Source organism: Mustela erminea, chromosome 1, assembly GCF_009829155.1.
Source record: "Mustela erminea isolate mMusErm1 chromosome 1, mMusErm1.Pri, whole genome shotgun sequence".
NCBI classification, from domain to species: Eukaryota; Metazoa; Chordata; class Mammalia; order Carnivora; family Mustelidae; genus Mustela; species Mustela erminea.
In genome coordinates this window covers 16211328-16236283 of record NC_045614.1, presented here as the reverse complement: position 1 = coordinate 16236283, position 24956 = coordinate 16211328, and the positions used below count along the sequence as shown (strand labels likewise).

Sequence of the window (24956 nt, the reverse complement as noted above, 5' to 3'; positions counted from 1 at the left end):
AGACTGCTTCTCCCTCTCCCTCTGCCCCTCTCCCCTGCTCACACTCTGTCTCTCTCTCAAATAAGTAAAATGAGATAAAGATCTTAAAAGAGAGAGAAAGAAAAGAAGGAAGGAAGGAAGAAGAAAGAAAAAGAAAGAAAGAAAGAAAGAAAGAGAACACTGGATATATGGGTTGGATAAAATACTGTAAGAATGAATCCTATTTCTTTTTACTTTTTTATTAATGTGACTACTAGAAAACAAAAGGACACCTGTGACTTGAACCCACGGCTCCTGGGTTTCTATGGGACAGCGCTGCCCCAAATGCAGAGAAAGAGCTGTTGTGGGCAAATGGCCCCATCCCCTTTCTCTCCGGAGCCTAGGTACCCCCTAACTCTTCACAGCTGGCAGTGAGCTCAAGCCTCCCACCCTCGCCCCAACCCCTCTCCCATTCACCCCACCCACAGCGTCACAAAAATAAATCTACTCTCTTTCCGTGGGAGAATCCACTTAATTCTGGCTGAAACCCCACGGGCACTTAAAGTGTGTGCACCCTTCACAAGGGCTGGGGAGGGGCGACCCCAGGCCTGCCTGACAGCCAACAAGGCACCCAGGACTCCTTCAGCCTGGGCACGACACCAGGTAAAGAGGGGGCACACAGGCCCCCTCCACCTTCACCCCACCCATGTCTGTTTCCAAGGAGGGATGGATTTCTTCATGATTTCCGGGCTCAAAAGAGGGCTCTTGGCAGATAGAACAGCCTACAGGCTGGAGGGGAGGGATTTGTTCCCCAGATCACACAGCTGCCTGACAACGTGGCATGGGAAACTCGTGCTCCCCACGAGCCTCCCACGCCCCAGCCTCAGGGAGGCAGTTAACCAGTGTGGAGGAAACAGTGACCACCTTTATGCCCCAGACATCTGCGTGTCCTCCAACCTCCCCTACAAGGCAGGCTTCACCCCTTGACCTAGAGGGCAGCCCTTGACCACGCCTTGCTGACCATCTCAGGCCCCAGTCACCCCAGGGATGCGATCCTCTTGTACTTTCGGGTGTCTGGGCAAGGGAGGGGCCTACCTCGCAGTGGTAGCACTCCACATGGTAGTCTCTGTCCATGGACACGACGCGGATGGTCTCATCTGAGCCCTGGACGGAATGAAAGGAAGAACAAGAGGCCAGTTGGGGGACCCATTGGGCTCCTCATGCCACGGATGCAGGGGGTTTCTGAGGTAGCAAGTGGGTGACCTCAGAAAAGCTTAAATCCACCGTGAAGTCCCACAGCGGTTGGAAGGAGGACACCTTTAACTGAGGAGAAGGGAAGTAAGATGGACAGCAGTCCTACCTTCTAGAATGTCAGAGTCAACACTGAAAAAAAAACCTCTTCCGTGGAGAGTGATTTTTTAAAAAAAAAAAAGAATGAAAGGCAAACTTTCTGCTCATCTTCTCATCTGGAAGCCACTATCATGTCAGGGAGTGTGACCCGATTATAGGGCTGAATAGGGCGCATGAAGGGCTCTGGGCTGCGGAAGCCCGCCAAGAAGAGAGGGGCTTCTTGTGAGGACAATCTTAATGTGAGATTTTAGGATGATTTTTTTCAAAGGCACAAGGACAGGACACAGATCTTGTAGAAGACCTCGGGGAGGTATTCATGCCATGGAAGACGCCAAGAACAGGCCTGAAAAAGCATCTTACCTCCGGTGGAAGGATGGGAAGCCCGCACGCCGCACACTTGGGGGCCAGCACTCTGCCGGGAGAAGCGAAGAGGCGGTGAAAGGAGTATGGCGCTGTTCCTGGGAGGCAAGCCCTGGAGCCCACACCGAGCCTTCCTCACAGCTGGAGCCCACACTGAGCCTTCCTCACAGCTGGCCTGCCTGTCCCCAGGCCACTGGGGTGGCTTCGTCGGCGAACATCTGCCTGAGGCTCAGGTCATGATCCTGGGGTCCTGGGTTCAAGTCCTGCATCCGGCTCTCTGCTCAGCGGGGAGTCGGCGTCTCCCTCTGCCCCTCCCCCTGCTTATGCACATGCTCTCTCTCTCTCTCTCTCTCTCTCTCTCTTTCTCTCTCTCAAATAAATAAAATCTTTATTTAAAAAAAACCAGTCTGGCTCATTCTCTGGGAGGTGTTTCAGTAGCACTTTGAGATTATCGCCCAGCGGTAACAAGCCTGGCTGGTCCCCTCTCACTCTGCTGGGGATGGAGACTAACCTGTTCGCTCCCCTCGTTCACCCAGCACAGGCCCAGGCAGATGGAGGTTCGCGGCCGCCAGCCCTGTCTCTGCCTTAGGAACTTAGGTCAAGCCAGAGCCACCAGGCTTGGCAGAGGCCTCCTGAAGCCTAGCCGGGAATCTGATGCTAGGGATCCAGAGTCTGATTTTTCAGGAAACATGATTCTGTTACCAGTTCCTGCCTGCACGGGCGTCCCCTGACCTCCCGAGGGCCCCGCTACACCCTTCGCCGGGACTGTGGACTCAGGGTTCAAGCAGAGCCTGCGGTGAACCCCAGCAGGTGTCCCCCCTTCACTCAGCAAGATCAACGCCGCCCGCGCCCGGCCCCTCCTTACTTGTGGTAATCTCGGACACAGTAGATCTTGTTCTCGGAGTCCACGGTGAAGGGCACCCCGTCCAAACACTCGTTACAGATGACGCAGCGGAAGCAGCCGGGGTGGTAGGACTTCCCGAGGGCCTGCAGGATCTGGGGGCAGAAAGGAAGAGGCCGGGGCTCAGGGGTGGTTACGGGGACGGGTTGGACGGCGTAAAGGAGGGGAATAGGCCAGGCCGAGGGACCCCCTGCGTGGTCACACCACGTGGCGCACACTCGTCCCCGTTTCCCTTGGACCGAGGTCAAGACAGGGCATGGTGGGAACGGCAAATCTAGGTAAATGCGTCGACAGGAGGGAGCCAAACGGGATCCTTCCCCTGGACATCAGCCTCCCGTAGAGAATCTGGAAGGCTCTCCGGCAGACCCTCGCAGGAAAATGGTGTGAAGCAGGCAGGGCGGCGCCAGGCTCCGTCCCAGCTTTAGGAAGCGTCTGGTCCACGGAAGGATTAAAGTTAATTCCACATGGAAATGGCAGAGCTCAGAAAACCTCTTAAGTTCTGCCTCCCAGATGCCTCCTCCTAAGCAGCTTTCTCTCCGCAGCAGCTCAGCTTGATAATCCGGACACTGTGATTCGAACGCTGATTATTTCAAATCCAAGCATTAGCAAAGCTTCTTTGTTACTGTTATCGGTTTTGTTTTGTTTTTAAGATTTATTTATTTGAGAGAAAGCGACCCCATGCTCACGCACAGCGGGAGGGGCAGAGAGAGAATATCCCCAGGCGGCCTCCCCCCTGCCAAGCACGGAAACCGATGTGGGCTCGATCCCAGGACCTCAATATCACGACCTAAGCAGAAATCAGGGGTCAGACACTTGACCAGCTGAGTCACTCAGGTACCCTGTTGCTGTTGTTTTTACACACAAAGTGGAGAAGTCCCACAAACCTTCTTCATCTTAGTGTCAGGTTGTGATGCCTGGAGAGGTAAGAAGCTGTCCTGGAACCAGGACAGAACCCAAGACATGCAGGGTAGGGGAGAGAAGATACTCGAGAAACATCTTTGGTGACGTCAGCGAGTGACCAACTACCTCCCTGCAGAACGGAACTGCCTACCTCCAACCTGCTTGCTAGGTGACGTCACACTGGTTTCCTATTAAATCAGTGCCTCTCAAAGTGTGGTCCCCAGACCGGCAGGATCAGCATCACCTGGGAGCTTGTTTAAGAATGTGCATTCTCAGGCCCCATCCCGGATCTCCAGAATCGGAAGCGCTAGGGTCAAGGCCAGTGGTTGGTGTCTTCAAAAAAATGATTCCAGGGCATGCTAAAATTGCAGAACCACCAGTCTGAGTTTGTGCCGGTGCATGGGACACCGGCAGGAAAGGTGTGGGCCTGCCAGCGCCCGAGGCCTGCTTCCGCTCGAGGCCTGCTTCCCCCCAAGGCCAATGCCACACATCACACGCGGCAGCCACGGAGCCACAGAGGCCAGCTGGCGGCTTCATGTGCTCTCCCAGCTTCCTCTGAGGACTCAGCTCTCCAGCTTCCTCGCTCCCTCGGGTGCGTCACTAACCTGTGAGGCCCCTCTTGCTCTGCAGTCAGCTGCCAAAATGGGGCAAACGATCTGCTGGGCTTCCAAAGTCCATGTGGCAATGTGGACCTCGGAACGCATTTTTGCTCCCCAGCAAACACCATGTTGGCAGAAGAGACCCTGAAATGAACTTCACCCACAGTGTGCCTAAGGCATGGCAGGACACCGAGGCCATTTTGCCACACGCCGGCTCGCTGTGATTAATTCTTTTTCATGTAGGGAAAATGCCCAGTTTCAACCGGCGCGCTCAGAATGTTCCCCTGTACTAACCGGGGAGGTGGGGGGACACAGCTAATTTGTATGAAGAACTGGACCACTGCTTGCTTTTCTTGGAGAACCAAGAATGGTGCCTGCGGGAAATCTTTTCCTGCAGTATAAAAAATTCTTGGCAGCAGTTAAGGGTTCTTAAGGGTGTCACTACCAGACAGATGCTCGCTCAAAGTTTTCCAGTCCTAGAGGAGACCCGCAAGGACCCAGGCTGAACTCGGCATTATCCTCGTGGGCTACAGATGGTCTCCAAAGCTTCATTCCTTCCCTTTCTGCCATGAGAGGCTGGTCCTCACTTCAAGAAGTGGAGGACAGTCACCCCCTCACCGCCCTGCTGGGTACTGTGAGCGGCCTTGTGATCCTCTGTGATCGACAGAATGGGGACGAAATGATGTGGGGAGATTCTCGAGTCAAGGACTTAAGGAGTCTGGCAGCCTCCCTCCCTCTTTTGCTGTAGGAAGTTCAAGGTAGACGACTGAATGGGATCCCTGGTCACAGGGAGAAAGGCCTGGGAGGGAGAAGCCATCGTGGGCACACAACTGGAACACCAGCCGAAAACCGCTGCATAGGAGACCCCAGACAATGTCACGCGGAACAGAAGAATCATCCCACTGACTCGGGACCGACAGAGTTCCACGAATCACCATAAAGAAGTCATAGCTGTTTTAAACGACTGTGTCTTGGGCAGTGATGTACCATGAAGCAGGAGGTAACTGAACTACTATGAGGCCCAAAGAAGGCTTAGGATACCTGGAAATAAAAATAGCGTATAATCGTGTTTGGACATTTGGACACTGTGGACTTGTATGCAGTGGGTTTGTCAGAAGGACTCTTAAATTGAGGACCAGTTTCGCCAAAGCATCGGATGCCTGTGGAGTCTGCCTGGCATCTGCGGAAGGTAGGGGTGAGGGGGTGTGGCTCCTGCCTGCCTTGCCTGGGGGTGGTGTGGGGAGGCCTTGGTTGCCAGTGAGGACTCTGCCCACCCGGGGCTAAGCTCCACCAGGGTGTATCCGGGAGTGGACAACAGCAGGTTCTCCTCATGAACGGGGCAGGCTCCAGTTCGCTGCTGTTTCACACACGTTAGCAAGAAACCAGCGGAAATGAGTGTTGATGTCCAGCAACGATACTCATAGCAGCTTTATTCCTAGATAGCCTCAAACTGGCAACCGCCCAAATCCCCAGCAGCAGAACAGCAGATACAGAAACTGCTCTCGCTGTCCAGCAGAAGTCTACCCAGCAATGAAAATAAACCAACTTCGGACGCAAGCCACAACATGGATGAACTTCAAGAACGCTTGCTAGGGGTGCCTGGGTGCCTCAGTTGGTTAAGCATCTGACTCTCAACTTTGGCTCAAGTCATGATCTCAGGGTTGTGAGTTTGAGCCCCACACGGGGTTCCACATTGGGCACAGAGCCTGCTTAAGATTCTCTCTCCCTCTCTGGCTGCCCCTGCCCGCCCCCTCAAAAAAACTACAAAGGGGCGCCTGGGTGGCTCAGTCAGTGAAACGTCTGCCTGCGGCTCAGTTCATGATCTCAGGGTCCTCGGATCGAGCCCCACGTTAGGCTCCCTGCTTTTCCCTCTCCCTCTGTCGCTCCCCCTGCTTGTTTGCTCTCTCTCTTTCTCTGCCAAATAAATACACAAAATATTTAAACAACAACAACAACATTTTCTAAGTGAGAAAAGACAGACTCAAAGGACTCTATGCTATATCATTCCATTTATATACAGTTCCAGGACCAGCAAAACCAACAAGGGCAATAGAGCTCAGAATAGAGAGTACCTTTGGAGGAGGGGTTCCAGACAGGGAGGAAGACAAGAAGGAAGTTTCTGGGGTGTGGCATATGGGAAATATCCACACTTTGACCTGGGTGGGGTTACATATGTGCATATGCAAAACTTCATTCACTCATACACTTAAGATGTACATCCTTTACTCTAGGAGTTGTTTCTCAATTTAAAAAGGTGAAAGAAAAAAAAATAGCAATGATTAACAATTCCCTTCTTGAGAATGGAATTAATGGGTCAGCTTAGAGAGGGATTTTATTTCTTTCCAACTAAAAGAATATTATATAATAATTTTCCTTGACCAGTTTATTGAAGAAACTCTTGAGGCCTGATCTCCAATGGTGAACAGTTTGATCCCTGAGACAGACTAAGTATTCAGCATTTGTTAACCTTACAACCTTACCCTATAAGGAGGCCAGGAAAGAAACACTGTCCCCACTGAAGAGATAAAGATACTGAGGCCCAAGACAAGCTCAAAGGGCTAGTGGCGGAGTGAGGAACAGGATGTATAAAACTTGCTCCTTGTTCGGGTGTCTCAGAACTAATGACGGGCCCGCGTCTTAGGAACGGATCATCTTAAGAACGGATGGAGTCAGGCAGAACACGGGGCACTGACAACTCTGTTTATCTGACTTTTCGTACCGAACTCCAAAGGTGATGATGTTTGGGATTTGGCATCTCACCTGGGACACCACGGGGAAACAGAAAATCAGAGGGAGGCCGGTGTGACCCAACCCCCCTAGAGAAACGAGCATCATCAGAAACACAACACTGTGTGAACTACATGATTAAGGATGCTAATGCCAGTAAAAGCCAACAATATGGCTTCTTGTAGAGCAAGCAGCAGCCTTACGCAGGTCTTCTCTTAATAAAACCAGATGCAACCACAAATCAAGTTAGGAAACACAGTTTTCCACAGTTTCTATTTCTGTGACTGCCTCCCCCTCCCGCCATGCTGTCATCTCGTTCCGATGACCCTACTCACCATGTCCATGATGAGATGCCCACAAAGAAAACACCTGTCGGCAGACTGCTGGAACCCAGAGTACTACAGAGGAAAAAGAAAAGAAAGTTAAAGCCAGGCAGGACAGCTGACCCAGCCACATGCCCACCAGTCACAAGGATGACAAGGAACTTAACAGAAAGAAGTGTCACTCTATACAGGAATCTGTTGTTTCCTAGAGGACAACACAGTTGTGTGATGAATCATAGAACAGCTTCTGCCACGAAGCCATTACACATACCAATACCACTCACCCGAACAAGAGCCGCATCTGGGCACCCACAACATGCCGGGCTCTGTGTAAGAGGCTGTGCATAGAGAGGCTTTAGCCTCTAAGCCAGTGGTTCTCAAAGAGGAGTTCCCTGACATGACCTGGGAACTTGTAGAAAATGCAAATTCTTGGGGCGCCTGGGTGGCTCAGTGGGTTAAGCCTCTGCCTTAGGCTCAGGTCATGATCACAGGGTCCTGGGATTGAGCCCCACATCTGGCTCTCAGCTCGGCGGGGAGACTGCTTCCCCCTCTCTCTCTCTTTGCCTGCCTCTCTGCCTACTTGTGATCTCTGTCTGCCAAATAAACAAATAAATAAAATCTTAAAAAAAAAAAAAAGAAATACAAATTCTTGGGCTCCACCCAAAACTGAACCCCAGTCCAGAGGTTTAAGAGAGCGGTGGGAAAGGCAAATGGGAAGAACACAAGAGGACAGGCCAAGTGACCCTCAAGTCCCTTCCCAGTACATAATTCTGTGGCTTGTCATTTGCTTCGGGAACAAGGGCCACCGGGCATCTACTGAGGGAAAGTCAGGACCCCCTTCTCTGGCTGCGCTCAGCTTCCCTGCTGGCACCGGGGATCACAGACAGAAACCACCCTCTTCTGCCTGGCCCCTGCCCCTGATTCTGGTCAGGACTTCGAGCAGGGGAGGTTAGGGTAACAAACTCACCAGGAAGTCTTCCTCACAAAACACCTTGCCGTTGACAAAATAAAAGGCTTTTCCTCTCAGCTTCCGGCCTAAGGGAAAAACACAAAGGCAGAATGAAAAGAAGATGATGTGTGCGATTTGAAAAAAGGAGAAAAGAAAGGCAAAGTGTGTTTAAATAGAAACAAACATGCACAAGATGCCAAGTGTCCCTAGGGGTGTGTGTGGTTACAGAAAGCTGCTGGCCGCCCCTGGCTCTGGGCAGGTGGAGGCGGGACTGCCGGGCCCCTGGCAGGTGGGTGTGGCCGGGGACACCAGCGCTGCCTTGGGAATCATCCTACGCCCCCTTCTCCCACTTCCTCTCCACTGAGAAAGAGCCCACTGAGACATCTGGTGGGAAAGGGAAGGGGTGGGGTGGGCTGGGGTGCAGGGCAACAGTTTCGTGTGAGCTGTTTCCCACAGGTGTTTGGGATGTTACCGTTGACATGTGCTCCAGGGAACACTGGTGACAGCCTATCAGGAAAGTCCTAGAAATTGGTCAACTTTATTTCCTTTATTTTCATGTCTCTTTCCATCTCAACTATACAGAAAATACATATTGTTGGACAGATAATGATTTTTCTTGTTTTCCCCCGATCTAAACGGGGTGAGGAAGGGTGGGAAAAATTCAAAGCACCCCCCGCTGCTTAGGTGTAACTTTCGTTTCCATAAAGCTAGGACACTGGCAAGACTAGCACAGTTTACCAATGCCCTTGATCCCTAATGAAAAAATACAGAAGGTCACATGTTCAAGGAGCATCTTTGTAGGAGACCCTGGGTCCATAACTCCGAGGCGTTCCCAGATCTAAGAACACTTCCAGCACCAGGCACACCACGCGTGCAACAGACCATGCAAGTTTCCAAAACTGAACGCCTTCTAAACTCTAGCGGAATCACACCCCTTGGAGCCAGGATCCACGACATGAAACCAAGCTCACCAAATGTTGTGCAAATGCTAATGGGGCTCCAGGCAGAGAAACCACCTTGATTAAAGCACCGAGCACCCTTGCCTGGGACCCCCAGAGCTGGCCAAGAGCACAAGGCAACAGAGAAAAGCCGGTGACACAGACCTGCTGGGGCTTAGAGAGGGCCTGGAAAGGATCAGTCAGTGCAGAGGAAAAGCCACAAAAAAAGAAGTGTAACTACAAAAGCAAAAAGCTCCAGAGAGATTAAAGACCTTGAGTGTGAAAAACAAAAGTTATCATAAGAAAATGTGAGCAACGGTCTTTGACTGGGGCGTGGCACAGGATTTCTCCCGTAAGATACAAAAGGCACACCTTACGAAGGTAAAGGTTGATCCACAGGACATCAAAAATCCAAACTCTGTTCAACATAAAACAACATATACAAAGTTCAAAAAATAAAACTGTTGAAAAGCCAAACGGTTCTGAGCGGGGAGGGAGAGGGAGCGGGTCAGAGGATGGCAAGTGGAGGTCGTGTGGCGAGAACAAGGAGAAAGGGAAGACAGAAAGAAGCCTGGAAGGACGCAGATTCTGGGGCTGACCCTCCACGCCCCTGCCCCTGCAGCCCCCTCCCCAGGAAGGCCCTGCCCTTCTCGGTGTCCTGCTTGTTGCTGGGAGACCCACTGCTATCTTGGTGTCTCCCCATCCCTCTGATCGGTTCCTATAGAACTTTCTAATATTCTGAATATACGCTGCACTCCTTGAGGACAGAACGTTAACTTCAACTTGGCCTCATAGGAGGACGGCTTGGCAGTGGTCTGACTGCAGGCAATCAAGGGCAAGTTGGAGAAATAAAAAGGCAGGCAGGCCGGGGGCCAGAGGATGCTGCAATGCATGTACCAAGGCAGTAGTCATCGAAAACGTAAAGCACACCAAGTGCCCATCCGACCAAGATAACCCGACGGAAAAACCGAGCGAAGGATAAGAAGTGAAAATGCAAAGAGAGAATCTGTTAAACTCTAGGCAGTAACCATTTTACAAGATGTTCAATCCTACCAGCAATCAGGATATGCAAATTAAAACCACAAGGAGATGCTGTCTCAGTGCTGGATGGACTAAAATCACTAAGCCTGGCAGTACCATGTCATGGTGAAGGTGTGGGACAAGAAGAAATCTTTCCCGATCAGCACGATGGGAGTGGGAGTGTTGATCAGCACGAGTACCCTGGGAAGAATTCGGCAAGAGCCCAGAAAGCGGAAAACCCACATGCCCAGCACATACCCCTAGGGGTTCCCTTTGAGAAGATCTCCCAATGTGCAGAAGGAGAAGCACATAGGGCTTCACTGCAGCATTGCAAAAATAACCTAGATACCCAGCAGCATCTTCAATGTTCATCCAAGTAGAAAAATTGAGAAATACATTGAGGGAGAATTTGGAGTTATAGTCAATGGATGCAATACCACACAGCAGTCAAAATGCATGAACTAGATTTGTATATATCGTTGGGAACTGAACTGAACACACTGCTGTGCAAATAAGGAAAATTGCTCAATGATATATATGTTATACGATAGTGTGTGTGTGTGTGTATATACACACATTAAAAAATATATATATACATACACACACATTAAATCATGAACAAACACATATGCACACACAAACTAGTGCTGTATATTTTTTATGATACTTGTCTATGTGATAACAGAAGAAAAACTGGGACTGGAAGGATCCATACACTGAATTCATAACAGTTCCTGTCCTGGGGAAGGGGGAAATGTCATGTGGGAAGGGGAACCAGGACAATTCCAATTTATCTGTAATATTCTACTTCCTTTATCAGAAATAAGTCCAAAGGAGGACATATAAATGTCCGTGCATTCTGGGTGGCAGGTAAACAAAGGTTATTTCCTACTGTGCTTTCCTGTAGTTTTGAAACTATACACAAACACACACACACACACCTTCTTTAGGTGAAATACTAAGGCAAATGACAAACCAGAGAAAACATCACACTGTAGGACAAAAACAACTTAATTTGTCCTCATACGCGAGTAATTCAATTAACAGTCCATATAGAAAAATAAGTGAAGAGGGGCACCTGGGTGGCTCCGTCAGTTAAGTGTCTGCCTTTGGCTCAGGTCATGATCCCCAGGGTCCGGGGATTGAGCCCCCTGCCCCCCATCGAGCCCCATGTCCTGCTCCCTGCTCAGTGGGGAATCTGTTCCTCTCCCTCGGCCCCTCCCTCCCCCTGCTCATATTAGTAATCACACTGAAGACACTCCTTACTCTGTGAGAGAGAGCAGAAACTGGATAAGCTTATGAGAGAGAATTTGGTATCAAATATCAATAGGATTTAGAAAGTTCGGATTATTTTGACTGAAAAATTCCACTGCAGGAATTTATCCTAAGGAAATAATCAGAGTTGGATTGTGTAAAGGATCTTCACCTCAACATTATTTAAAACAGCTGAGGGATGCCTGGATGGCTCAATTGGTGAAGCATCAGACTCTTGAATTTGGCTCATGAACTCAGGTCATGATCTCAGGGTCGGGAGATCGAGCCCCACGTGGGACTCCACACTCAATGGGGAGTCTGCTTGAGAGTCTCCCTCTCCCTCTGTCCCTCCCTCTGCTTGTGCGCTCACACTCTCTCCCTAAATAAAACCTTCAAAAAACATTTAAAACATTAAAAAATAAAATAACTTTAAAAAAATGAGCATTAAGCAAATATGTAATTCCTATTACATAAATAATAGCATTTATACTATTATTTATAGCCATAAAAAAAGAGGTTTTCAAAAAAAGACTTGATGACACAGAGAGATATTTAAAATCCTTCAGAAGGTGGTATAAAGCCTATTTGTGTATGAGTACAGATATGGAAACGTGTTCACACACCTGTATGTTCACAAAATTATGTGTATGTTCATACACAGCAAATGCATACAAAATGTTAATAGTCATTATCTCTGAGTATAGAAAATGGGTGGTTTTTATTTTTTCCTGCAATGACTATATATTATTTTCATAACCTGAAACAAATTAAAATAGGATGAGGGAGTGTGGAAAGAACAATGGGGCATATGTTAGAAGTCTACAAGGCAAGCCTGTAGCTCTCCAAACTTTCTTTCCTGTCCTTCCTCAAAGTTAGTTACATTCACTTCTGGAAGGTTCTAGAACCTTCACAAGCATTTCCTGACTGTAAAACTAGGGTGACAAGAAATAACTAAATGATTTCAAGGTTCATTGACAGAACCCCCCCTTACAGCCATAGGAAGTTCATTTATAAAGATCTCACTTTCCCCCCTATAAAAAAAAATTCCAGCAAACTTAAAGTTGTACACAGGAAAATGAGAACTAACTAGAGTAGCCTCTCCCATATTTTTGTTCCAATCAGGCACCTGGGTGAGAGCCTCCAGTCCCTCCCCAGGCAACCACGGCGACAGGGACACAAATAGTCCACCACAAGGGAAAACAATGCGCGACACTGTCTGACCACAAGGAAAACCAAAGTCCAGCCTGGGAGTGGGGCTGGCTTGTTTTGCTGCCCCCAGGTTCCGAGAGGAAAGGAGGCGAGGCTGCAGATCCCATAGCGGCCCCTGGAGGGAGCGAGGGGGCCGTCTGGAAACAGCACAGGGCTTCCTAGACAGAGATGCGGCTTCTGATCCAATGCAGAGAACACGGGGCTCTGGTTCCAGGAACGGAGTCCAGGAAGTTCCAAGGAATCTGAGCTGGGAATTAACTTTCTGTTTTAATAAAGGGCATGTCACCTCTGTTTCAGAAATTATAGAGAAGGGTTATTAAACCCGTCAAGGGCCAAGCGCTCTAGCGCCCTAAGAAAGACAGACAAGAGCTTTTTCATTTATAACATCAACAAACATTTCTTAAATGATCACAGCCATTTATGACCATCCTCCTGGCATATTTCTGTAAGCTACTGATGAGAGTGTAAAATGATAAATTCTCCCTGGAGAGAAACTTTAAAAAGTGACTCGGTGCGGCTCTCCGGGACTTCGCTTAAGGAAAGACTCAGAAATGTGAATAGATATTTACTTAGGTCCACACCAGAAGCCTTAGGAGAAACGATTACGTAAAACAGAGTACATCAAAATGATGAGATATTATGCGGCCGTTTCAAGTACGGTTCAAGTACGTGTTTCAGTGAGACTGGCGAATGCTTATCCTAGAGATGGTTACGGTTACTCAAAACACATTAATAAATGAAAAATGCAAGTTGGGCAGCTGCACAATTCCATTTCAGGAACTTACGTACATATGCACACATGCTGATATGCCAATGAGAGAAAACTCTAGAATGCCGTATTCTGAAACTGACAGGGCTTGGCACTGGTAAGATGGTATTTTATCAGGAAACTACACTGTCAATAGTGCTGTTTAAACTTATCTAGTATCACGCAGCTCTGGTAGGTTGTATTACAGGGAACTCCTCTGACTACTTTATATGTTTCGATATTTGACATTTTTTTTTCTACTATTAGGGACACCTGCAGATGGTATCAGAATTTCACTTTTTGCTTTCATACACTTACATTAACATTTTTCTAGAATTATGTATTTAATAATTTGAAAAGCGATGCTTTTGTTTCTGAAAGATTTTTATTCGTTTATTTATTTTGAGAGAGGGGATGCGCATGGGGTGGGGGAGGAGTAGAGGGTAAGGGAGAGGGAGGAGGGGGAAGAATCTCGAGAAGACTCTGCCCAGAGCATGGAGCCCCAAATAGGGCTCTGCCCAGGGCTTGGTCCCACGACCCTGAAGACCAAGGTCGGAATGGAAACCAAGAGTCAGAGGCTCAACTGACAGAGCCACCTAGGTGCCCTCGGGGTTTTGTTGTTGTTGTTGTTGTTGTTTAAAGTAGGCTTCCCGCCCAACACCGGGCTTGAACTCACCCACCCTGAGATTAAGAGTCACATGCTCTACCAACTGAGCCAGGCAAGTGCCCCCAATACTTTAATTTTTTTTAAAAGAAAACCCTTATGGGGTGCCTGGGTGGCTCAGTGGGTTAAAGCCTCTGCCTTCGGCTCAGGCCAAGATCGCAGGGTCCTGGGATCGAGCCCCGCATCGGGCTCTCTGCTCAGGGGGCAGCCTGCTTCCCCCACTCTCTGTGCCTACTTGTGATCTCTGTCAAATTAAAAAAAAATCTTAAAAAAAAAAAAGAAATAAAACCCTTATGTAACAGTACAAAAATTAATAAAGCTAGATCTAAAAATTGTGTATTTCAACTGCGTAAAGAAGAAATTCAAAGAAAAAAAAAAATCTGCCCAAGAGTGGCAGTGCCTCTGGTGGACATACATGGTATCTGCATGCTTCGGGAGCAGGGGTGGGGAGGAGCCTTGTTTGCGGATTGTGTGCTTCTTGATACTTTCCTGCACTTCCCCAAACTTCTACCAAGGAGCAGGCAGGACTTTAATTGTCCTCTGAAAAACTGCCCAGCTGGCTAGTCAAATCCTGTCGCTGCTGATCCCCAGAGCTGAGAAGTCCCCTGTCCAGACCCTGGTGACCAAGGGAATGGCTTCAAGCCTGCATCTGGTTTTTCTTTATTCTAAAATAATAATTATTATTGTTATATATAATAATAATTGTATATCATACTGATATATAATATGTCATATTAATATTATATAAGCAGAAGTATCATATATTAATATATTATTACCTATTATATATAAATAATATAGAATATAGAATATATATATAATATAGATTATTAATATAATATATACTATGCATATCAATAATTATTGTATATTATATTTTATATGACATTAATATATTCATATAGAATATGATAATTATATGTTCATGTTATATATTAACATGTAATATATCAATATATTTATAGAATATAAATATCCCATATTATTATAATAATACTTATTATATAGATTAATAATTATGGATAATAAATATTATTCTTACTACTATTGAGGACTCCCCCACAGAGAAAGGGTGGGGCCTTAAGTATGCTCTGAAGCACTCAAACTCCACTTTTGACCTCAGTTTTAAAAGACTATTTAAAAAAAAAATAAAAAAAAAAAAGACTAAGTTGAGAAACTAGATCCCACAACCAATTTGTTTATATTTTATAAGTAGGAGAAAAAAATAAAACCCTAACATCCGTTGATTGCCTTGTAGGTTTCAAGTACCGTGTTTACAACTTTCATATATCAACAAGTCTAAAAATGTGTAATGTTATCACATGTTACTGCACCATCAGCCCTCCTTCCTGGCTTTGCCCCAGCCCACGCCTTTCACAGGCAAGTCCACGCATCATTCCCTGTCACTGCTGTAGGTTTTTGGTTCCTGTAAGTGGGGAAACAGCTCACCAAAGAATGAGGCAGAAATAAAACCCATCACCTGACAATATCACGAAGCAGTGCCCAGATGCGGGAATTAATTATCCCTGGGAATCACTAGAAAGGACACCCCGGAAATGCTCCCACTTTCTGGGTTTCCCTTTCTCTTCCTAAAAACAGGACATTGATGGGAGGAACGTCACCTCCAGTTCGTACATTCTGAGGCTCAGAGTAGTAAGTGGGCAGGAGGGGAACCCACTTAGTTGGCCCCTGAAGCCCACACCTGTCCTGCTGTGCCACGAGATCACCCACACAATTTAATGCCTGAGAGTACACACCTACACATGGAATCCACTTTTTCTCTTCCTACCAAGGAATCGAGAGAGGAATTTTCATTTTTTAACGTTTATTTATTTAAACAATCTCTACACCCGATGTGAGACTCGAACTCACAACCCCGATAGATCAAGAGCCGTATGTTTCTACTGACTGAACGAGCCAGGCACCCAGAGGCTTCTGGTCTTTAAAAGCAGGAAATCAGGGGGCAAGTATTCTTCTGGCTGAATCATTCCAGGTTTGGCCAATGACACAGATGCTAACCTGGCAATTCCTGGAATCACTGAAACCATCCTGAAAGTTCCATGCCACTGCTCCATCCAGAACCCCAAAAGGTCTTCACTGACACACATACTAGTAGCCAACCACCACTAGGTGGCACCAAACCACAGCCCAAACTCACAGAGAACGCCAAGAGTGGAGGTGACTGGCTTAGATTATGTCACTCATTAACCCTCCAACAATGCCACCTTGCAGGGGAGGCACTTTAAGGACCACCTACCGCATTATGCAAAAGCTAAATCCCTCAGGCACACTTGCCCACCGTGGCTATGAATTGGGATTTGAACCCAGCTCTCTGGCTAGAAGTCAGCACTCTTCCTATCACGTGATATCCTCTTTGTCTCCCAAGAACTCTCAGACTCAGAGTAGGGGGAGAAGGGGGATTTCCTGGCCTTCCCCATCAAACCTCTTCCTCCCTCTTCAGAAGCACCTGCTGGGTTTGTTAAAACACAGACTGCTGAGCCCCATCCCCGGGGACCCCTGTAGGTCGGGAAGGGCCTGAGACCCTGTCCCTCCCACATGATGCTCAAGGGTCTGGTCCAGGGACCACACTAAGACTGCCTCAGGCCAGTCTCTGAACCAGCATTTCCACTTGCCAAAATCTGTCTTGGTCAAACAGAAGTGTGAAGATCTGGACCATCCCTGAACAACAAGCAACCAACAGAATAGCAAGGGGGATGGCAGGTCGGTGCCCCGTCTTCATAATTCAGCCTCAGAATCACCCCACTTCTGGCAGGGGAATTCCTCACACCAGGAAACACGTAGTGATGTGCACCCCAAAAATATACCAAAAAACCGTTTTTCCGGAGCTTTAGAGCAGTCAAAGGTGCTCTTTATTTTCCAATCGCAACAAGTTTAGGAAATATTGACTAATAAATGTACAGACTCGTCAAAAGGCCACTTCCTATTGATGGTGGATATTTTATATTTGCCTTTGGGGACCCCTTCAGTTGAAAAGAACACTCTGGATGAAGCTAGTCTACCCCCATGAAGGAAAGGGTGGCCACAGTCACAGAGGTCACCAAGAGAAGTCGGCCACGTAACCTGACAAATAAAACTAAATGGGCCATGCTCGCCGTTCTCCCCTCCCTCCAGAAATAGGAACGACTTGTCCCTTCTGGAAAAGTAATCGGCCCTGAGCTGGAAGACTTCATCACAAATTTCAGTGTCTAAAATGCCTCCCCGGAAAGTAAAAAGGGAAGGTTTCCCTGGCCACAAGAGGAGTTCCTGAAAAAAGGAAGTAAAAATGAGCAACTGTTTAGATTTTGTTGTTACTGTACTGTCCCAAGAGGGTAACTTCTACCAGCGTTGTCCACTGCTTACCAATCATATGTGGCTATTTGTATGTAAATCCAAGTTAATAAAAATCTTTAAAATGTGGGGTGCCTAGGGACTCAGTTGGTTAAGCCTCTGCCTTCGGCTCAGGTCATGATCCCAGGGTCTTGGGATCGAGCCCCACATGGGGTTCCCTGCTCAGCAGAGAGCCTGCTTCTCCCTCTTCCTGTGCTGCACCCCTGCTTGTACGCTCCCTTGGTCTGTCAAATAAATAAGTAAAATCTTTAAAAAAATTAAAAAACAGTTAGAATTCAGTTCAAGTACTTGAACAAGAACATTTCAAAGTATCCCGCGGCCACTTGTGATAGAGAGCGGCTAGGCACTGTTTGCTTTATTGCACAGAATTCTACCTGATCTACCTCTTCAGCTTCCTCCAGAAGAGGTTAACTCTAAAAATGAACTAATACAAACCGACAGGAAAACCAACCAAATTGGCTCCGTGCGAATGAAACAGTGCACCTGGATTTCCCCAGGCTGGGGCAGCCTCAGCGGACTGAGGAACAAGGAGGAAGGTAGAAAGTAGAAAAGTAACGAGGGCTGCATCCTGGGCTTTGCCACTTCACAGAAACGAGAGGTTGGCCAGTCACCTGACCCTGTGGGTTCCTTGGTAGAGGATGTTGTGGAGAAGACAAAACTGGGGGGGTTCCAGTGGGGAGTCCAATGTGGTGTTGGCTCTTATTAAGTGTTAGCCTAAGTCACGGTTGCCAGGATCCTGTCAATGACCTTCGTGTCCTACCTGAGCTAAAGATCTCATCCGCTCCCACCTCCTTCCCAAACCCTCCAGGTCACTCCTTCCCTCTCAGTTTATCTGTGGTAAAGGGCTGGGTTTTTGTTTTTGTTTTTCAGCTCCATCAGCCAGACTTATTTTCTTGGAAAATACAATATTTTGAAAAACAAAACATAAAATCTAAGCAGCAGTCTACTCTCAAACTATGAATGTTACTTAACGGTCTCAGTTTCTGGGCTTCTCTCCTTACTGGCCAGCACCGTCGGGGACGACACCACGAGAAGCCCCACTCCAAACTCCAGTTCTCTTCTCGCTGGCTGCCCCCAGGTCTTTGTACATACTTTCAGTTTTACAAACCCACTCTCTTTTGGTTTTCCATTCCTACTACTCCAGGCCATTATCACCTGGATCCAAGAAGAGAACGCTGCACAGAGATAAAAATCCTGGAGACCTGCCGAGAGTCTCCCTGCGTGTCCTGCAGGGCTTCGATCAACTCGTGCCTGTGAAGAGACTAATGAAGCCCAGGGGGAAAAGTCATCCACAAGGGCTGAAAATAGTGCCTATTCCCACCAGTCAGAGCGGGAAAACTCATAATCCACAGGGTTCCACTCAAGAAGGTTCTACCCTGGAGTGAAGGATAATTAGTCCGGGATGGAGCTCACCATCTCCAAATAACTTAGCTGCTTCCTGGGACAAAGCTCAAGAAGATTTAAAGGAATACAAAGATATCCAGGACTCAGCGAAATGAAATCACAATGCCTGGCAGCTAATCGAAGATTACCAGGCATGCAAAAAGGCGGGAAGAGAGGACCCATAATGAAGAAAATAGTCAACCTAGGGAAATCAAGCCGGATGTGACACAAAGCTTAGAATCAGTAGGAAAAGAGATCCAAGTTATTGCTACTGTATGCCATATATCTAAGACACTAGAGGAAGATCTTTAAAAATGCCCAAGGGGCTGGTGTCAACGACTAGAGTATCAGAAAAGAAGAATACGCTGGACGGGATTGGGAGACTGCACACTGCAGGAGAAAAGGCTAATAGATTTAAAGGCATCATAATAAAAACTGGCCACACCATGGCCAAAATGAAACAGAGAGGAAAAGAGTTTTAAGCATAAAAAGAACATACGGTAGTTGTGAGGCAGCTTCAGTGAGCTAAGATTTAATTTAAGGGGTGATTTGTTAAATGTAACAAAGAAGCAACAAGAGGGGTAACAAAGCCCCTGGGCGCTGGAGGGATGGGGGGGAGGAAGGGTGTAGCAAAAAAAAAAAAAAAAAAAAAAAAAAGTGAAGAAATAGTGGCCAGAAATGTTTCAGATTTGACAAAGGTTATAAACTCACACATCCAGAAAGCTCCACATACCCTAATCACAGGAAACATAAAAAAGGGCCCCAAGCGGTATCATAATCAAATTTCTCAAAATCAACAATAAAAAACTTAACAGCAGCCAGAGGAAAAGGACACGTTACCTACAGAGAAACAGAGATAAAGAGGACATGAGATTTCTGATGGAAAACAATGGAACTATATCTTTAAAGAAGTGAAAGAAAAAACTGAAAAAACTGTCTAGAATTCTCTAGCTCCACAAAAATATCCTTTATTCTTTTTTAAAAAGATTTATTTAGGGACACGTGGGTGGCTCAGTTGGTTAAGCATCTGCCTTTGGCTCGTGTCATGATCCTGGGGTCCTGGGACTGAGTCCCAAATCTGGCTCCTTGCTCAGCAGGGAACATGCTTCTCCCTCTGCCTGCCGCTGCCCCTGCAGTATGCTCGCTCGCACGCACGTGCTCTCTGATAAATAAAAATATTTTTGGAAAAAGAAAAATCTTTAAAATAAATAAATAAATAAAAATTTAAAAGACTTATTTATTTATTTGAGAGAGACAGCATACAGGGGAGGCGGAAGGGTCGAGGGAGGGAAGGGAGAGAAACTCTCAAGCAGATTCTGCACTGAGCAGGGAGCCCAATGTGGGGCTCAATCCCATGACCCACGGGATCATGACCTGAGCTGAAACCAAGGGTAAGATGAATTCAGACATATAAAAGCTGAAAGGATTCATCACCAGCAGATCTGCACTATAAAAAAAAGGTTGAGGAAGGCCTTTAAGCAGAAGGAAAATGGTACCAGATGAAAATCTGGATCTAAATCAAGAAATGAAGACAACAGAAATTGCAACTGCCTGGGTAAATGAGATTTTTTGTCTTATTAGTTAAATTTCTTTAAAAGATAATTGACTAGAGGGCGCCTGGGTGGCTCAGTGGGTTAAGCCTCTGCCTTTGGCTCAGGTCATGATCCCAGGGTCCTGGGATCGAGCCCCACAACAGGCTCTCTGCTCAGTGGGGAGCCTGCTTCCCCTCTCTCTCTCTCTCTGCCTGCCTCTCTGCCTACTTGTGATCTTTCTCTCTCTGTCAAATAAATAAATAAAATCTTAAAAAAAAAAAAAGATAATTAACTAGAGCAATGGAAACAAACTGAGAGACCAGAAACAAACCCTAACATTTAGGGTTAATTAATTTTCAACACATTTGCCCAGACAGTCCAATGGAGAAAGACTAGTCTTTTCGACAAATGCTGCTGGGAACACTTCAAATCCATGTGTGAAAGAAATTGGACCTCTACGCCAAACTGTATAAAAACCCACTTGGGGCACCTGGGAGGCTCAGTGGGTTAAAGCTTCTGCCTTCGGCTCAGGTCATGATCTCAGGGTCCTGGGATCGAGCCCCACATTGGGCTCTCTGCTCAACAGGGAGCCTGGTTCCCCTTCTCTCTCTGCCTGCCTCTCTGCCTACTTGTGATCTCTGTCTGTCAAATAAATAAATAAAATCTTTTTAAAAAATCCACTCAAAATGGATCAAAGACCTCAACTTAAGAGCTAAGACTATAACATTCAGAAGAAAATACAGGCGTGAGACTTCGTGACCTTGGGTTGGCCATGTTTTCTTTTCTCTCTCCCTTTTTTTTTAAGATTTTGTTTATTTATTTGATGGAGCAAGAGAGCACAGCAGGGGAAGCACAGGCAGAGGCAGAGGGAGAAGTAGGCTCCCCGCTGAGCAGGGAGCCCGATGTGATTCGGGGCTCAATCCCAGGACCCTGGGGTCATGACCCGTGTCAAAAGCAGTCGCTTAATTAACTGAGCCACCCAGGTGCCCCTGGCAATGTTTTCTTATACAAAGTACCCAAAACACAAGAAATAAAAGAAAAAAAATAGATAAATCAGACTGCATCAAAATTTAATAATAGTAACATCAGGAAAGTGAAACGAGAGAAAATATTTGCAAATCATATACTGGAGACTCATATGTAAAAAATATAAAAAATGTATTAAAACTCAATAATAAGAAGAGTTCAAAAACCCAATAAAAAATGGGCAAAGGATCTGAATACACATTTCTCCAAATAAGACATGCAAAGAAGCCCACGAAAGGAGGGTCAACATCATTAGTCATCAGGAAAATGCAAACCAAAACCACATTGAGATTCAACTTCACACCCACTAGGATGGTCGGAATCAAAAGGTCAGATAACACGAGTGTTGGCAAGGATGTGGGATCCTGACAGCCTCACACACAGCTGGTAGGAATGTAAAATGCTGTGGCCACTTTGCAAAACAGTTTCTCAAAAACTCAAACACAGAGCTACCGTGTGGCCCAGCCATTCTACTCAGATACATACACAAAGAGATGAAAACGTGTGTCCACACAAAAACATATCCAGGTGACCCCTGAATGACATGAGGGTTAGGGGCACTGACCACATGCATTTGGAAATCCACATATAACTTTGGACTCCCCCCAAAATTAACTACTGACAGCCTACTGTTGACCTTCTGAAAGCCTTACCAATAACTAAACAGTCGATGAACAAGTATTTTGTATTTTATATGTGTTGTTTACTGTATTCAAACAACAAAGGAAGCGACAGAAAAGAATGTTAAGAAAATCCTAAGAAAGAGGCGCCTGGGTGGCTCAGTGGGCTAAAGCCTCTGCCTTCGGCTCAGGTCATGATCCTAGGGTCCTGGGATGGAGCCCCGCATCAGGCTCTCTGCTCAACAGGGAGCCTACTTCCCCCTCTCTACCTGTCTCTCTGTCTACTTGTGATCTCTATCTGATAAATAAATAAAATCTTTAAAAATAAAAAAATTAAAAAAAAAAAAAAGAAAATCCTAAGGAAGACTCGTTTCCACTATGGTACTGTCAAAAATCCACATAAAAGTAGACCTTGTAGTTCAAACCTGCATTGCTCAAGGAGTGAATGTACAATGTTCGCAGCAGCATTATTTGTAACAGCCAGAAAGTTAGAAAAAAGTGCCTATCAACTGACAGATGGATAGATGATATGGGGTATATCCAGACAATGGAATATTATTCAGCCATAAAAAGACCCACGTTCTAATATGTGCTCCAACATGGGCGAACCAGGGGCGCCTTACACTAACTGAAAGGAGCCAGTTAGCACAGACCACACAGTATTGGGTTCCATTTCTACAAAACCTCCAGAATAGCAAATCTATGGGAGTAGAAAGCAGATCAGGGGTTGCTTAGGGCTGCAGAAGAGGGGAAGAATGGGGGTGAGGGCTAAAGGGTACATATGGGGAATGCCCAGCAGTACCCACAAAGTATGAAGGGCAGCAGGGATCAATGCAACACTGGCCATGTAGGGGCAGACACAGACCTCTGCAAGCGGCTTCAATTTAACCATAGCTTCGGACACCACAAGATGGGTGAGCGATCAAGGTGTCTATGAGACCAGAGATCAGAGGAGCCCCAAGAGAGACCTCGAGGGAGGACAGCACCTCGGAAGGTGGTATTCGCCTCGGTGGAGATGAAGGGTGAGGGGGACAGGCACGGGTAGGGGCGGGGCGTGTCCCGGAAGGCCAGGGGACTCTGCAGGAGGGCGGGTGGAGGAGAGAGTGGCAGGACAGGAGATAGGCAAGGAGCTGGAACTGGTTTAAGGACTGGGACCAGAGAGCCGGGGTGCGGGCCCCCCAAAGGTGATCTTTGAAAACCCGGCCTCAGTGCGTTCTCAGAGCGGAGTCTGGGAGCCCATGTGGTATGGGTTCTCTTCCCCCTTTTAACAACGGGCAGGAAAGTCATGCTGGCATTGAGTCACCAAGTCAACAGGCTCTTGGGCAGCATCTGGCTTTGAAGGCGGTGGAGGCATGAAGAAGAAAGCGTAGGATCTGCTTCTCAAGGGAACGGGCGGGGAAGCCGAGTGAGCACGCGACAGGGACGTCCCAGGCACCGCGTACAGGCACGGCACACGCTCTTTGGTTTTGTTTCAGTACTGGGTTACGGGGAAGCTTCTCCAGTGTGTATTTTTTTTACAGCGTGATTCTATTGCCTTTGTGATGTCTAAAGCATGAAAATCGTAAATGTCACTGACCATTCCTTCTTCATAAGTGAACTTTGGTTCAGGAACTAGATGCCTTCCCTGTACTGTGCAACGTGCTGGCCTCTAGCCACGTGTGGTTATTTACATTTAAAGTTCTTCTTCTTTTTTTTTTAAAGATTGCATTTGTTTGAGAGAGAGAGTGAGTGGGGGTGGGGGGAGAGAGCAGACACCCCATTGAGCAGGGAGTCCAATGTCACGCTCGATCCCATGAGCCTGAGATCATGCCCTGAGACGAAGGCAGATGCTTCACTGATAGAGCCACCCAGGGGCCCCTACATTTAAGCTTTAATTAAAATGAAATACGACGTTCAATTCCTCGGTCTCACTAGCCACCTTTCAAATGCTCAAAAGCCACGTGTGGCCACAGACTGCTTCGAGTCTGGAGTTCGGGAAACGGGAAGCCGGAGGCCAAGGGAAGGCTGGGGCGGGGCGGGGCGGGGAGACAGATCCCCGGGGGCATTCATCACGCACGTGCACGCAGGCCTCTGCTCCACGGATTTCAGGCATCGGGGTCTGTGCACCTGCGGCCTGGGGGTCTGGGTAGTTGGGGGCTCCTTGTGACTGTGACCGATCTCCAACAAAGGGTGAGAACCCCCAGTGTGAGCAAAAACACACGGCGGGGCCACCTGGACCCCAGTCCCCCACGCACCAGCCATCAACGGCTCCGAAACGCCACTTCCTCTTGTGTAAACAAGCGTGGTCGGTTAAGGCAAACGAGGGGCCTCGAGAAGACAGAGCAAATACTCTGCCGGCAGGGGCTCGGATTCCAGCCCAGGTCAGGGGCAGAGAAGCCCCATGGGATACGGGATGGAAACTGCGGGCGCAAAAGAAATCGTCAGTGAGAGGACCTGTGGGAGAGAAGTAGGTAGGGAAGGGAGAGTCGTGCGGAAGGAAGGGGAAAGGGGTCTGTGGGGGACCAGAACGGGGAGGGTGCGCGTGTGCCTGTGTACACTCATGCGTGTATGTGTGTGTGCGCGCATGTGCGAGTGTGTGTGCACGAGGGCGTGAATGTGCGTGTGCGTGGTGGGAGGGTCAGCTTTTCGGTTTTATTGGGGCCTTTGACTGATTGGGCAAGGATCACCCACATTAGGGAGGAAAACCTGCTTGACTCAGTCTACCCGTCGTTACTCTCGTCTGGAAACTTCCTGCCAGACACACTCAGAACAATGTGTGACCTAAAGCACGGGCACGTCTGGCCCAGTCAAGCCAACACACTAAATCCACCAACCACCCCAGCACCAGAGGTGAGGACAGAAATTGAGAATGTTTGAGAGACAGAACACTTAAGAGAGAAACGACGTGATACTCTTAGCAAGAGAGCCAGAGAGGCCCAAGGAGCATCAGTGATTCCAGAATGTTCAGAACTTACTCCCTAAACCCAGGATTCCAGCGTGGAGTACCTGGCACCTGGTATGGTGTCTCCATGCCGATGACAGTGTAGTGACCCCCGCATCCCAGAGTGCCCTCCGTCCTCATGAGTTGAGGAGACAGGGGACACACTGGGTACCACCAGGTAACACTCTGGGTCTGGGAGTCCCAAAGGAAGACAATGCAGATTTCTA

The 24956-nt window shown here is 47.6% G+C and overlaps 1 protein-coding gene across 1 annotated transcript in view; it reads right to left on the bottom strand.

Annotated features, from left to right (window-relative positions):
• LIMD1 (LIM domains containing 1) overlaps nucleotides 1–24956 on the bottom strand; it is a 63891-nt gene that overhangs the window by 3900 nt on the left and 35035 nt on the right. The window contains exons 3-7 of the mRNA XM_032317414.1: nucleotides 8086–8153; nucleotides 7131–7193; nucleotides 2534–2664; nucleotides 1669–1720; nucleotides 1054–1122 (exon numbers count right to left, since the gene is read on the bottom strand). Coding sequence (XP_032173305.1) covers nucleotides 1054–1122; nucleotides 1669–1720; nucleotides 2534–2664; nucleotides 7131–7193; nucleotides 8086–8153 — 383 coding nt within the window. The remainder of the gene's footprint in view (nucleotides 1–1053; nucleotides 1123–1668; nucleotides 1721–2533; nucleotides 2665–7130; nucleotides 7194–8085; nucleotides 8154–24956) is intronic.